Here is a 16,323-nt window from a genome sequence, read left to right as displayed (position 1 = left end):
CCACTGCAGAAGTGTCACCTTTTTCCACCAAAGGAAGTGACATCGTGTTCGAGACTTGTGAGTCACTTGCATGCCTCGCGCCTAGAATAAATGATGACAAGTCAGCTTTAACCACTTCGCTTCGGAAGAGGCCACGCACGTCGGATGTGGAAGTGAGCTCAGAAGTTGTTTCGAGGCGACTTTTGTTGAAAGGCCTTAACGCGTGCGCGGCACGCGGTAGTTGAGGAGTGTGATAACTTAAATGGAAGCAGTCACACGTGTCGTAATCAGGAAGTGATCAATTCTCCATGTGGTTTTAATAGTTGTTTTATATAAATGGTACGCCTTTAAAAAAAGCCCTCTAAGAAACCTTTCTAAACGTCAGGTTCAAATTTTTATTTAAAAAAATCCCCAAATAATTTAAATTAATTCATGTTTAATATACAGTGACTATTAAATAAAAATACATTGTTAAAAAAAATATATATATATATAAAATATAGAAAAAAGTAACAAAAATACATTTGTCATCTTTATTTAAAATTATTTGACAATTTGGAATGTGTTGTCTGAAATCCTGATTTTTATTTTTATTGAACAAAAATATTTTAAAAAATTCAGAACGTATAAATGTTTTTTTTCCAAATTGATTGAAGTGTCTATCTGTATTTCTACTATTTAATTTTAAAAATAGTTGCTGGCAATTTTTTTTTTTTTTAAATATCTGCGTCAATGTAATATCTCACAAATCACAAAATGTTACAAACTAATGTGGTCTTCTGCGCTCTTAGCGAGAAAAAAAAAGAGGCAGGTGTGAATTGTGGCTGCACACTCTTGCAAAACTTGTTGCTCAGTTTCGGCTTCAAGCCTCACAAAGCAGGTGGGAAAACGCAGCTGAGAAAAAAAAAACTCTCCGTGTCTGTGTATAAAGATCATCAGGTCAGGAATTCCTCTGCCCTGGGAATGCTGGCTCGCTATCTGCCATGCGTTTGGAAAGGCCGTGTTTGTTCTCTTGAAGTTTGACCTGCCGCTGACTCGCACGAATGCCGCAGCTTGCCGGCCCTCTGCTTTCCAGCGCTTGCTGGGAATCAATTGTATTGTCACTGTTGTTTGTCGACTCGGCGTGAGCTGCGGTGGCCTTTTGAACGGCACACACCATGACTGAGTTGAGCGCTGACCTCCTCCAAGGCAGCCCAAGTCTGCGCAAAACTGCAAGGACTTTTTTGCAAAAAATAAAAAAATAATTTGTGGGTAACACAGTAGTGGTCATAGGCTTGTATGTTTTACATTTCATCCTGTGGGGAGTTAGCTCTGGCTTCCTCCCACATCCCCAAATCATGCTAGCGTGACTGAAGACTCCAAATTGTTCATCGGCCTGAATGTGAGTGTGAATGCATGTTTGTTTGTGACCAATTGGCTGCTTCTTGCCCCATAGATTGTGCTATCATGAGTTTTTGTGCCAGTATTTTTTTAGGTGGGTAGTGAGGATAAGCAGTTTGGAAAATGGATGGATGGATTTTTTTTTTCACCAATATTTCATGCGCCCTGTAATCTGATAAATTGTCCACTGAAAAATTATTACATACCATTATATTGACATTTTTTTGCTCAGTTTTTCTTCTGGTAATTTTTTGGGGAGGGGTGCCAAATTATTCTGTATTTTCCAGCTAATATTTCAGTATTATTAGTGGTTGTATTTTTATTTTTTTTCGTGTATTATTGCAGAAAATATTTTTGCATTTTTTGTCACATATTTGGCTTATGTTTTAAATTCTTTATGTGGATATTTTTGGATTGTATTTGTGATCTGAAAAGTTCAAAGCGCTTTAATGACATGTCTTTCTCTTCCTGCTTTATGGCAGAGCTTAGTGAAAGTTAACACTACGGAAGCGCATAGTTAAGGCTTCAATAAATGTGTGCGGCCACAATTTTTATACGTGCCTTTGCACTTTTTTTCCCTTTTTGATTGGTCTGCTAACAAGTAGTGAAATATATGAATAAAATAGAGACTTAAAAGAGCCGCCGACCCTAAATTGACCACGGGGCCGCACTTTTGGACCTGCCCTCAGACAATACTCTCATTTGTCACTTCCTCACTTCTGATTGTAATCTTGCTTCAATTCTTTATTCACTCGGCCAGACAGGAAACCATCGAGCAAGTGCAGGAAGTTCTCTCATTAAATAGTTTTGATGATTAGACCCCCTCCTTCCCTCAGCCCCCCTTGTCGTTACTGCTTGGAATGTAAGAATTTCCTGTAGAACCAAATTTGCTGAGGTCTCAAAATGTGGCCCGTGTTGGTGGACAGAAAATGGACAAGAAAAAGCTTTGAGTGTGGCTGAACGATTTTGGAAAATAATCTTAATTCAAACCCCCCCCCCCCTCTCCCCCCCGAGGTAAGTGTATCTGCCTCGCTAACTACCAGCTAACAGCTAACAGCTAGCCAACATCATGGCTAATATGCCTTTGTAAATAGCAGCCACAAAAACGTTTGAAAGTGTTTTGAAACTATTTATGTGCCAACTGAAGTGTTTGTCTCCCCCCCCCAAATTCGCCACGACAAGCCAAAAGTAAAACACTGCAACTCATGAGCCGTCTGTTGTGTTGTCGCGCACGTGGGTGGCTTTCGTGTCGTTGTGTTCGTTTGTGTGCTCGCTCGCCGGCAGGTGGACCAGAAGCGGGACCGTCAAGCGAGCAACCTGACAAATGTCTTTTATCTTCTCAGCACATGTGATCTCTTCGTAACTTTAACTAGGCCCACGTGGAGTCACATGCCAACTCAAAAAAGGCGTGCGTGTTAGTGAGTAGCTACTACCACAAAGGCATTTTCTCCACTTGATTGTATCCATCTTGTGCGTGTGTAAGCAATTAGTTTCGGGAGCCAATAATGACCACGGAGGCCTGTTTCGTTGTGCCCCCGGAGGAATATGCTGAGCCATCATTGGCACTGACACACACACACAAACACAAACCTGATGATTTTATTTTGTATGCAAAGAAATCCACTCGTTTTCCACCCAACATTGCCAATCCCTTTCGGAAGCACGGCAAGAGAAAAACCTTTTCTTTGGTTGCGCTCATCTCCACGGCAACCACGACAAAAGACTCGGCGGCAGATGGCCGCGTCACGTTCAAGTTGCCTTGACTAAGTATACATCAAAGACCACCCCCGTCTTTCTGCTTCTTTAACTAATTCAGTACCGGTCGAATCTGGACCAAGTCTGAAAAGACGTTTAAAAACGTCTTTGGGAGCGAATGAGTTAAGATATCCGCGCTAATTTTGAAAACGTCGCTCTATTTCAAGATTCACCGCAACAGTGGTTGTCGAACTTTTTACACGGATGGTCATGTGTCTGTCGCTGTTTTTGCTGTGCATAGATGTCAACAAAGTCCACTTGCGATAAGTATCCTTTAGCAACTTCACTTTTACCTCTCTACTGTGACTTCAGCAAGGACAAAAATTCTCCTTTGGTGACATAACAAAGATGACCAGTCAGAAAAGTTGAGTCACTTTGCTCTGCGACGCCGAACGCTCTCATTGCGAGCAGAAATAATGCAGTTCAGCTGGTGGGAGTTTGGACGCGGCACTTCTTTGCTCTCACTCGGTTTGTGAAACGAGGCACTGGTCCAGCCGCCAATGGAAAGAAGAGTACTGCTCGTGGAGGAGGGTGTGACCTTAATCCCACAGCGAGAATGTAGAGGCGCATCTGGTCCTGCCGGTTTTTTTTTTTACCCGCCGTCTCTCACGATTTAAAAGCAAACACTTGATCACTCGCCTCCAGTGATTTGACTGACTGCAGTTGATTTTCACTTAGAATTTACGGGTGTGTCAGTCGGTGGGTGGGTTTGCGCTGTGGATTAGTCACCGTGTGGCGTCCCAACTTCATCAGAAAGTCCCCGGAGTTGCTCTTTATTAGCCCTGCGTGTACATCGTTAGGCCTACATTCTTGTGGGTATTTACACAGTTAAATGTATGTCGCTAAACGAACCAGAGGCAATGTTTAACGTGAAATGGGAATACATTACAGCATGTCCTGTCAATATATAAACCATATAGACGTAAACAAATGTACTGTGTACCTACTTATCTTTGGCATGTACATAATAGTGCTAGCGGTTAACATGTCTGCCTCACAGTTGGAGTCCCGACTCTCACGTGTGAAGTTTGCGTGTTCTTCGGCTGCCCCCCGAGAGCCGAGATTAAAACCTTGGACCTTAGAACTGCGGGGCAACGGTGCTTTGAGGCAGTTTTGCTTACCAGTATATCCCCGCCTACCCATGTAGCTAAAGATACACAGTTCCAACTAGTGGCTAGCATCAGCGTCTTGATTGAAGTCATGCATGATTGCGTTCCTTTTCCTTCTCAAATGAAAATCCACTTGTATTTAGTACTATGGGTCTCGCGTCACAGCAACACCACATGGACATGCACTCAAGTCAGCACACGTTAAAGTACGCGACCAGAACATAAAAGCAAAGACGAGATGAAGCATGTCACACTAGCATGTATGGAGTGAATTTCTGACATCCAAATTATGTCCAAAGTGACCCACTGCCAGGCATTTATACTCATCAAGTGCGGTGCATTAAAAGGAGTCTGATTACGGATTTCTTTTTCATAATTTAAAGGGGTCGTTATTATAGACTCAGTGTTTACATTTTGTTTGGTTGTACTTGGCACTGAGTCTTCTTGGTAACGTTTCCACAGTCTGGGCCCACCACAGCAGCGGTTTCGGCATTTGCAGTGTTTGCATGTTTTTGAGACATTTAGGATCGGTTTTCAGTTGTGAACAGGGACGCTTTCTGTTTTGAAACGGGAACATTCCAATAAAGTTTGTAAACGACGACCCCGATTAGGGAATGCTGGGAAGACATAGTGTAGTGGCCGGACTTCGACCTTTGCCTGAAGTGGCTCTGGATCTTCAACCAGCCTCACTGATCAAGTCATAGATGGAAAAAGTTGATGTAAATTTGCAGCAATGTTACATCACAGTGGAGCGGAAATGCTGAACGGTTTGTTCACAGACACGTGTTCAGAATTGAGTGTAATTAACTGACGTGTAGTGGCCTCTTGTGGTGAATAACTAACTAGTATGTATGAGTATGTGCCTGAGACCTTCAACAAACACTCGTTTTGATGCATTGAAGAGAGCATAATCGAGAAAATAAAAATAGCACCAAAAATGGAGACTGCTTTCAACAGTTTTGCAGAGGAATGGATTTCCCCCCCCCCCCCCCCCCCCCCAAACCCCCTCGTGACTTCCAGACTGTAAGAGAAGGTGTCTGGTGCATGTTGGCATCTTTGTGCCATTATCATTCCCACGCAACCACGTAAGATTCACACATTATAAAATTACGTTTTAATCATTTTATTAAGAAAGGACTGATGAAATTCACGTCTAGTTTTTGCAAGCAAGAAAAAAAGTTGGCGAAGAAATGGGTTCATTTTAATCTAAGCAAAGAGCTCATCACGACAACCATTTCTTCTTTGAATAGGGGGGGTCGTTTATCTTCGAATTGTGTATTATGAGGAACGCAGAATTATTTGGGGATAAAAGTAAAATAGCTTTCACAAATGTATTAAATTCACGTATACGTGGTTTGTTTTCTTTTGCTTTCGTTTTAATGTATAATTTAGCGAGATGTGTTCACCGGAATAACCCCGCCGCTAGTGGTATGGCCCACTCCCCGCTGCTAGCGGTTGTTATCTCTGGCTTTGCTAGTGAACAGATTTCGGTACAAGCTAGCGGAACACTTGACTATTATCAATCCCCGAAAAGATGCTCCTCCGGCGGACCAAAACTGTCCTACACTCGGCAAAAAGTCCGGTGAAACTTTGTCCGACTGTGTCCCAACTTGACTGAAGAGGTAGCCCCCACAACGGTCTTCAACGATGCACTTTCGAGGGGGGTGTTAGCATTGTTTAATCGGTCCGTAGTACTCCCTGCCGAAGACGACTCGACTGTCTTATTCCTCTCATTTTTCCCTTAAAAATATATATTTATCCAATTTCCTGGAGCAAGTCCTCGCTGATGAATTCACCGAAAAAGGACGCAGATGATGATGTGCCCGTTAAAGACTCGATCAAATACGGCGAGCTGGTCATTTTGGGGTAAGTAGTAAAAAAAAAAACGAGTGGGATGGAGAAACCGCTCCATCATCGTGGCGCCTCAGACACACTAAAACGTACAAATATTTATCTTACGCATGTAATGTGCGCTTGTATTTCATTTTTTATTGTGCAGTCGATTACGTTTCCTGCTACCCGATCGTCGATATTTGTGTTTTAAAAACTAACTTTAAAGCTCACGGATTGTCTTGTTCGAGCGTGGTGCGTTTAGGTGTCGTGGTGAAAAAAAAGACTCCGTGGCCATTTGACACAAAACTGCAGCGGGAGACACTTTTTCATCAATGGTTGTAGGTGTACAGTGGGAGACAGGGACGGAGGGGGGGTTGAATCCCGATGATGTCATCCTATGCTGGATCTTTTATGGCTCCAAGTAGGGACCGTCTGAAAAATTCATGATCGTGTGTATGCTTTTTATAGTGTCGTCTTTATATTGATTTTTTCCCCCAGTTGTGTTAAGTTTCATCCTGATCGGTGCAATGGTGGAGTAGTAATGGGAGGAGAAAATCCCCTCTTCGTGACTGGCTGGTGCGGAATCTGCTGGGAGCTTCAATGCGCCCCCCCCCCCCAACACACATACACTTGCATCCCTGCCAGTTTTGCTCAGACGTCCCTCTTGGTCCACACAGTTTCCTGTCTGTGCCAAAGATAACTGACCTAATGGCCTATTGTTTCCCCCTACCCCCTTCCTGCTCGCAGGCTGAACATCTGAATACGGAAGAGTCGTCTTCCACGACATCTATTCCCTCACCATTTAGACATTTGCAACCGGGAATGACGAAAATGAGCACAAAATGTTGTATGCGTTTCTATTTTCCGGCCCATAACATACAGAGGCAGACAAATACAGTGCAGCTCAGGCTTTGGATGGCAATGTTTTGGCTTTTCTTGCATTTGCTTTACTGACTTGAGTCAGCATGGCTATCAAAGTACAGGCAATCTCTCAATTCATTCTCCATTCTGTTCTAAAAAGGAAGCTCATACCTCTGTTGCATATTCCAAACTGGGTCTGACAGGAACTTTACAAAACTTCACCAAGACCAGATTATGGTTTTGTCCACTTGCACGTGTGGGAATGCTTGAGGCAATCCAGAAGATGTTCAGCGGGTAACACAGCGGCTCTCTTTTCCCTTTCAGTCGCATCTCTTATGTGTTTTGACCTTGCATCTGTAAGCCTCGATGATGTCACGGCAACCGTGAGCGTGGTCAATGCCGGTGTTCCACGCAGGCCGCATGAGCCGCCTTGCCAGCACACGTTAACCGTTAGTTAGCATGGACGCCACGCAATCTGTCTTTGCTCTTATAAACATGCTTGGTCTCTTCTACACCTTCTTATCTCACCGTATCCCTCAGTTGTTGAGAGAGTGTTGGAGGTAACAGCAGGGTCCAGAGGGAGTAAATATTTCATGCTGTATGATTTATGATATTTGCGCATGCAGGACACAAGCCGCCGCTTGCGTCGTATGTCACACACAAGCCCTGTTTCATTTCTGGCTGTATTTTATTTCATTTATTTATTTTTTATCTCCTCCTTCCATCGTCTCCGTCCTGCTCTTATTGCGTTTATTATTCTTATTTTTTTTTTGGTCATTGTGGTTGTTGCTCGGCAGCGACGAGTCGCCATCGAACGCTAAACTGATTCCGCTAGACGCTTGCTTTGAGTTTGCGTGGGGTCGCGACTGCCTGTTTGTCACCGCTTTTGGTTCACCTGCTTTCACAACGGTATGTTAAATCTAGCCCGTACGGTGAATAAAAATGATATATAACATATTCATATTACCATTATTTCCCACGGGAGTAATTGCTTACAAATTGAGGATTGTTGTCGAGGTTTTAACGCGCTGCTCATTATTAACGGCCTGAAAGCTGCTGCCTTGCCTTCTGCCTGAACTGATGGCGCGAAAAGTGTTTTAATCGGCTTCAGAAAGAAAATAAGCGCAAACTGTATACGGCTTTTGTGAAACATTTGGTACAGCATGAAATCTGTAAGTCCATTTTCCCATAATGAAGTTCAGATCGAATTTGAGCCAAGGGGAGTTTTTAGTCACCAACTGTCAATGCACAACTATAATCACTTCTCACTTCCTGTAATTATCTCATAAATGTCAGGCTGAGTGCAGAAGCTATTGAAAAATCATTTTCTGTGTGTTTCTGGCAGCACACACACACACACACACACACACACAAACGAACTCCCTTTTTGGTCAGTGGACAAAGTTTGACATTTTGGAAAGTCCCCTCCAGGGCAAAGGTGCTGATCTTTTGTGGAAACCATGACGTTGATTTCCCGATGGCTTCTTATCTGTGACACAGGCACTTCCTGCGGCGTTTGTGTCACGAGAACACACACACACAAAAAAAAACTGCGGCGTCAGACGGTGAATCAACACCAATGGCGACATCCAGGCTTTGCTGACACGCTTTCTTTGTTGCGAACGCTGCCCGTGACGCCCGCCTCGTGTTTTGTCATCTTTGTGGCGCGTCGACTGAGGAGATGAATTTTCATTGAGGGTCGAGCTCAAGTGGAGCTTTTGATTTCGGTTGAAAAGAACTTGTGGGCCGAGCTTTTTTTAGCCACTGCATTTTGATATCTCGTCATCTTTGCAGCACCGGTTTGTACATAGACCAGATTAAATCCACATCCCCGATTTTCTCTCTCTCTCTCTGAGCATTTTGCCTTCCTTAACTCACTTGCTGTGGGGGTCAACTGTATTCCAACCGTTTACTGCCACTAATGAATATGTCGGTTGAGTACATTTTTGATCGCATGGTCGAGGGTCTTGCGCAATTTTTTTTGTGTCGCTCAATCTTCTCGATAACCGTAATAACGAACATACGCCATTAGCAGCGTTGCACCACTTGGATTTTGCGATCAGCACAGCATTTGATTCAAAGATAAATACTCAATAAATAACCGTTCAAACCATCGTCTTCCTTCTTCGCCATCATCAGGTACAATGGCTCTCTTCCCAGCGGCGACCGCGGGCGCCGAAAGAGCCGCTTCGCCCTGTACCGACGCGCCAAGGCCAATGGCGTCAAGCCCAGCGCCGTGCACATCCTCAACACGCCGCAGGACAGCAAGGTGTGTGTGTGTCTTTGTGTGTGTGTGTGTGTGTGTGTCTCCTTCTGGTCACCACCGCAATAAAATGGACGAACCTGTATTGATACTAATTGTCTCCTCTGTGATGTTAATGAGCCACAGGCTAATAAAGGTCACTTGACTCACGCTTGCCACTCACTTCGTTACAGGCTGTGCACAGCAGGGGGCAGCACAGCATCTCCTTCACGCTGTCCCGCAACCAGACGGTGGTCGTCGAGTATTGCCACGACAGCAACACCGACATGTTCCAGGTAACGTGTCGATTCACGTCTCGCAATAGGCTGTTTATGTCCTGTTGATTATTGGTTGGGTGTCAAGAATGATGGTTGATGTGTCTTTAACTGCGTTTGAGCTGGACGATTAATCGAGTTAATCAGTTAATTCAGGTTCATTGTATTAACTGATCGTTTTCGAAACTGTCAGCGTTGCTATGGTAGCAATTTTTTCAACCGTTGTCTCTTTGCAATAATAATAATTTTTATATTCCCTGATTGAATTTTCCTTAAAACAGCCACAGATAAACCTTAAGTATCTGTGGCTGTTATCGGCAACCGTCGTGACTACACGATACTTCAAAATAAGGCCGGCATTGGCTCAATAAAATACCTGTTGTCGGTGCTCACCTATTCCCAATTTCCACAATTATTAGGTCTTTTTTTCCTAATTTCTTTTGCGTGCAAGTTTAAGTCAATGGGAAATAACATTCAAAAGTTACAAAGCTGTTTTGATATCAAGTGCTTTTTTTTTTTGGTCCCTCATGTGTTTACCACAGATTGGACGCTCCACAGAGAGTCCCATTGACTTTGTGGTGACGGACACCTCTGGGGGTGTGAAGGAGGGCGAGGACCCTTCCATAGCCCCCAGCACCATCTCACGTTTTGCCTGCCGCGTGGTGTGTGAGCGCCACCCGCCGTACACGGCGCGCATCTACGCCGCCGGCTTTGACTCCTCCAAAAATATCTTCTTAGGGGTGCGGCAAGTCGTTTTTCGCAGGTTTTGAATTCGTTTGCTTAATTAAAGGATTGTGTAAATAATTGCGCATGTGCCGCCGCAGGAGAAGGCGACCAAGTGGAAGAACCCAGACGGCCACATGGACGGCCTGACCACCAACGGCGTGCTAGTCATGCATCCCGACGGCTTCCCCGAGGACCCCAAACAGGGTCTGTGGCGGGAGATCTCAGTGTGTGGCGACGTCTACACCCTGCGGGAGACTCGTTCCGGGCCCTGCCGAGGCAAACTCGTGAGTCGTTTTGTTTTAATTTGTTTGTTTTAAAATATAGTTTAGGGGTCCCTAGCATGACTCCCCGGAAATCAACCAAAATGCATGTTGGAATCCGCCACATTCTTTATTTGTGCGCCAGTTTAAATCCTTCCATAAGGAATGCCTTCGACGAGATATAATGTCTGGAAAAAGTCAAATGTTACACATTCATACTTTGAAACCATTCATTACACCTTTAATGTGTGTTGCCCTTCTCCAGGCGGAAGGCGAGAGCAGTGCTCTGCGCGACGGCTCACTCGTGGACCTGTGTGGCGCCACCCTGCTGTGGCGCACGGGCGAGGGCCTCATGCGCGCTCCCACCCTGCGCCACCTGGAGGCGCTACGCCAAGAGCTGAATGCGTCGCGGCCGCAGTGTCCCGTGGGTCTCAGCACGCTTGCCTTTCCCAGCCTGCCGCGCAGCCACAGGTACGGCCCACAGACGGTGACGAGCTAATTACCTTCGCCAAGGCCATTATAAAATGACTAAAAGAGATGTTAGGTTGTTGATGATCCATTCAGCCATTTTATGGACTTGATACGAAAAATGAAAAAAAAAAACGTGGATATAAGACATTGTAATTTCAGCCTTGAAGAACGTCAGCCCTGGGTCTACCTCACCTGCGGCCACGTCCACGGACGCCACGACTGGGGCCAGAGGTCCGAGGGGGGCGAAGAAGAGCTGTTAGAAGGCGAGGGCTCCACCACGCGGCGCGAATGCCCGTTGTGCCGCAGCGTGGGCCCCTACGTGCCCCTGTGGCTGGGCTGCGAGCCGGCCGTGTACGTGGACGCCGACGCCCCCACGTACGCCTTTGTGCCGTGTGGCCACGTGTGCTCAGAGAGGACAACCAGGTACTGGGCGGACACCCCGCTGCCCCACGGGACGCACGCCTTCAGAGCCGTGTGCCCCTTCTGCTCTGCCGCTCTTAGCACCCCCGGGTGGACGCGGCTCATCTTCCAGGGTCCCATCGACTAGCCGCGACACAAAGCTCCCTTCCTCCCTTTTTTTTTTTTTAACCGTATGCAGCTCCTTCCCTTATTTCTCGTTCTGGATTTGGTGATGGATTGAGGATCTGGACTTTCGGCAACTCAACTCAACGCGACAGAATGATCGAAACGCTCACTCATTACCTCGGAAGTCTCCGCACCTCGAGTCTGCTGGTTTTCATCCCGCACAAGCTTGACCGTCTCGTAAAAGAAAAAAAAAGTTTTTATAAGTCCTGATGTGTTTCTTTGTAGCACTGTAGCAGGACAACGAGACCTCCGTGCTTACATGAAGCTTTGTAGCGCCTCACCTTTTGTGGAATGAAAGCCAGCAGATGTTTAAGAGCATACTGGGGGGGGGGGGGCTTTGACCCCTACAACGGAGGTGATGTGGACAGACGTTTTTACTCTATTTTGAACGGAACACTCGCACTAAGGTAAAATCACAATACTCCGCACCAAAATTCTTTATTTATTCATACTAGTCCGCCATTTTTAAGATGCAATTGACATGCTGAAGAATATCCTGCACATTCACATTCCTTAAAGTTTCCCAACATTTCTTATTCATTGTTCAGCATTTCAGTTCAGCGTCAGCACTGCAGTGTTCACATTCCTTTTCTACAGGAATCGCATTTTCTATTCTTTCGATTTAAAAATGGGTGCCATTATCAATCTCTAACCATACATGTCAAGACCGTCAAACAGGGGCCCTCTGTACAGTATGCGCCTGGACCAGATCTCAAGCCCATCATCAAGCAGATAGAGTATAAACAAGGGCTTGGACTCCCAACAAACTCGGTAAGATCCACTTTACACACACAACACACACACCAAACTCCCTGAAGCAATAACACCACTCGTTCATGTATAAGCTAAGATCTCACGCTAGGTTTTAGCCAAGCGCTAGACTAGCGGCGGTCGCCTCCCCCCTTTATGATATGTTTTGTCTGGGCAGACTCTTATCATATCCATGTCCCTAATTTTAAAATCTGAAAACAATACAAATATATTATTACATTCTGGATAATATCCAACACACTTCTGGTTTCTCCACCACTGCTATCAGGGTTCCTTTTTCAAGTATGTGACTGTGTCGTGTATCCAAAGCTTAACCTAAAAAAAAAAACAATCTTTTCTCTCCCCCCCCCCCCCCTTCCCCCACTACATTACATGTGTCAAAGAAAAGTTATTTTGTTAGGAAATATGGTCTAGTGTTTGGGTAAAAACAGATATATCCATATATATATATATATAAATACATAGCCTATTTTTGTATCGGATTCAGTTGTTCAACTTGGTGGAAGAGCAGCGTATGGTCTGGGATGTGTTGGACGTAGCAGAGCCCATGAGTGTGAAAATGTGTCAACACTGTGTCTCTCTCTCTCGCTCTCGCTCAGACAAAAAAAAAAAAAAAGAAAAGATACATACATTGACATAGTACTGCCATTGCTCGGACATTGAATGTAGCCGACCATACAGGCTATGTGTGTATTAGCCTCCCTGGTGCTCTTATTGAATGGTCTATATTGTGATACTATTTTTGTATGTGAATATGACAGTGTAGCCCCCCCCCCCCCCAAGCTTGAATATAATAACTATGTATGGAAGAGTGGATACACTCGTGTGTGTGTGTGTGTGTGTGTGTGTGTGTGTGTCACTTGCATGTACACACACAGTATGTACGCTGCACTTCAAAATTACGTTCCCGTCTCCACCGCCTTTTGAAATCACGCTGGGTGTTTGACGACTTAAGATGTCTTCCGAGTCTTCGGCTGTTCAATGTGCAAAAATAGAAGAGAAGAAAAAAAAATCCTCCTACTTGACCAATGTTTGGAAGTGAGAGTCACACACTTTGTACTGTAATGCTACGAATATTTGCCGCCAACTCTGCTGCAGCATAAGAGAAATTCAGCCCACGTTTCTTTGTTTTATGTCACTCATCGAATTCCATTCAACATTTTGAAAATGCTTGATGCAAACCAACAAAAAAATGTGTTACCATGGTTTGGTTGATAACATGATTCTGATTCGTCTTACTGTTTATTGTATATGTTAAATCGCTCCATGTACAGCACTTTGTATGCAGCGATGGCTGTTTGAAAGTGCTCTATAAATACTGTTGACTTGTTGACTTGACATTTACAATTGAACCCACTTGTATTTGGAAATGGCTGACTTTCTGTTCAATTTCGAGCTAAAATACGCTAACACGTTTTCGTGCGCTTTCTTACAGTGGAAAAGTGCACCAAATTCACTCGCAGCATCAGTCGTAAAATTTGTACAATATTTGATGCCAATTTTTTTTTTCTCCAGAATTTTGGATCAGACTCCAAATTTTGACCATCAAGGTACCATTGCGTGTTCCACAATTTGAGCTAGGTTTATAATTTTATTTTATTTTTTAATGGTTATTGTCACTCAGGATTTGTGTGGGACAGAGTGATTTCACTTCACAACACTTCAAACGTGAGAGCATTTATCTGCTACTGTAGACAGTATCCAGCTATTTACGGGTTTTAATAAAAGAATCAAACTTTGCCAAAAAATAAATAAAATGTTGTATACAGTGTTGGCATGTAGATGGAAGAACTGTTGGGGCACCTGTTTTTTAGTTTTAGATTCCTATTTTCATTTACTTTTAGGTGTTATCGATTTCAGTCTTTTAGTTTTCACATGTAGCTTCTACTTGATGCAGAAACAGTATTTACTTTTAATTGTTTAGCACTTCTTTAGCAACTTGATGTGTCATTTGAAGCCTCTCACATGTATTAAACCGTGAACCCACCTCACTTTTTTATTATGCATTTTTCAAGATATACAAACCATGTACAGCTCCTTTTTTATTATTATTATTTTACAATCGTATTCCTCTGTAACCGAATGGTGCACAGACAATCGCTCTACACATGTCAATAAACTGTTGAAAAGTGCCGCTTAGCTTTCGTGTGTGACTTTTATGTGGGCCCACGTATGTGCGTGCATAAAAAAACTCCTTGTCAGCAGATGGCGCTCTTCACCAAACATCTTTGTGGATATGGTCCTGCGCTGCTTCATTTTGCATCACAATAGAGCTTTTTTTGGACCACCTGGCTAAGGTGATTGGAACATTTTTTTGTTTGAAAATGGGGCAAGCGCGGTGATCAACGAGTTGACACATCCGCCTCAGTGTTAGTTTTGATTCCGGCTCCGGCCTTCCTGTGTGGAGTTTCTCTTAAGTGCCTGCCAAAAAACAAATAAATACTTTGACCGTGGCAAGCTATTTTATGTTTGCCTAAAAAAATGTGAGCTTTCAAACGTAACCTAATTGTTCACTCCGGTGTAATTGTAATTTTTTTTAATGACCTGAATTGATGGGCTTCCCCCTCACCCCCTGTAGGTGGCACCTGGACGTATCACATTATCCCCTTACCCACAAATCCTTGTGAAATGGCGCCAAGATAACCCGGAAATGATTAGGTTCCTGACGACCGCACCACGAGGACGACAAACTCTCAAAGACGCCCAGACTACCTTACTGGGGCGTATTGTACACGGAAGTGTCATGTGAATTAGTTTCTTGAGTTATTTGCGTGTCAACTTGAAGATTAACTTTCAGAAAGGAATGATTAGAATTAGTCCCGTACATTTGTTTTACAATTCTGCCTGTGTGAGGACATGTGAAGGGAATTTGTAATGAAGCACGAAGATAGTAATAGATAGACCATGTTTGTTACTCTATCACTGACGGCAGATGTTTTTTCATGTTGGTACTTCAAACCACTTTGTTGCTTTTATTTACTTGACCACAATGGCTCATTTTGTGTGTGCAGGAGGAATGGAACCGCAAGAGGGTGCAAGCTTCACACTTTGTTGAACAGGCAGTAGCGGAGAGAGAATAATTAAAGTGCCAACAGAAAACATTACGTTTTAGGTGTAGTTTGCACTCTTTTAAACAGTATTTTACAATTGTATTAAACGTGGCAAAATAACACTACTCTGCACATACAAACACTTTCTAAAGTTACCTGCTTACATCTTGACTGTTTTTGCAACCTAGAATAACAGCTCATGAAGGCTGATGTGTCAAGGTGAGTATTTTTCCAAAGTTTCATTTGGATTTTCCTCGAGCCCCATCTTTGGCAGCGTGCATCGCAGAGAGGTGAGACTAAATGGCTGTTGCCATGGATATGCTGTGCTGCTACCACAAAATCTGTGTAGGCTTGTTGAACATGTAATTAATAACAAAGGCTTCTCAGCCATGATAGCATGGAGCTCAGGATCTGAAACCCCATCTTCCTGCTCCTATAAATAGCACACGGTGTGAGCGAATCACAACAAGGAAAAAGCTGCCCCCGGCTCCTCAAACTCGACTGTCACATTTATCTCTTTGACAAGTTATTTGCTCTAAACATATTTTCCTGCACCATAAACTGCAAATTGTCTCTGGTTATTGGTTTAAAAAGCAACATGCAACGGTCAGAATGCTAATTGTCACTTTCCCCCAATACAGGCCAATCATTGGAAATGGTTTATTGTGCTTTGAATCCATGAAGCCGCACGGAGATTTGACTTTCGCCAAGCATCAGTACTACGATCAACACCTTCAAATAAGTGTAAGTGCCAGAAGATACCGTTGTGTAGTGCCTCGCTCAGTTGACAGAAAACAATGGTGTGTTTAATGAAATGTATTGAGGTCATCCGATCACCCACTCCCTTCCTAATTGTGCCTCAGTTGCAACTTCCATATAGAAACATAGCGGGTGGATTGCCATAAAATTAATGGGAGACCGAACGTATGTTCTCATATGTGCTCGTGGTTATGGACTTGCGTTAAGATTCCTCAACTGCAAACCTAATGTGCCGTCAGTGACGCACAGGATGTTTAAGGCTGCATT

General features: G+C 43.9%; 1 protein-coding gene across 2 annotated transcripts; it reads left to right on the top strand.

The window, feature by feature from the left end:
• Window positions 1-5,283: 5,283 nt before the first annotated feature.
• LOC127592264 (E3 ubiquitin-protein ligase pellino homolog 2) lies at window positions 5,284-15,383 on the top strand. Of its 2 annotated transcripts, XR_007960095.1 has the most exons (8): window positions 5,284-6,089; window positions 9,057-9,186; window positions 9,354-9,455; window positions 9,977-10,174; window positions 10,259-10,444; window positions 10,686-10,891; window positions 11,051-12,247; window positions 14,826-15,383. XR_007960095.1 is itself a non-coding variant. In XM_052052862.1 (7 exons), exons 1-7 carry the CDS (start codon window positions 6,010-6,012, stop codon window positions 11,436-11,438), a joined length of 1,290 nt encoding a protein of 429 aa, XP_051908822.1. In that variant the 5' UTR covers window positions 5,284-6,009; the 3' UTR covers window positions 11,439-12,578. The 2 variants fall into 2 exon arrangements, 1 of the variants encoding a protein (XP_051908822.1); XM_052052862.1 differs by lacking the exon at window positions 14,826-15,383 and having other exon boundaries at window positions 11,051-12,578.
• The last annotated feature ends 940 nt before the right edge of the window (window positions 15,384-16,323 follow it).

The sequence above is a fragment of the Hippocampus zosterae genome, chromosome 19, assembly GCF_025434085.1.
Source record: "Hippocampus zosterae strain Florida chromosome 19, ASM2543408v3, whole genome shotgun sequence".
In the NCBI taxonomy this organism is placed as follows: domain Eukaryota; kingdom Metazoa; phylum Chordata; class Actinopteri; order Syngnathiformes; family Syngnathidae; genus Hippocampus; species Hippocampus zosterae.
This window is presented reverse-complemented; position numbering and strand designations above follow the sequence as displayed.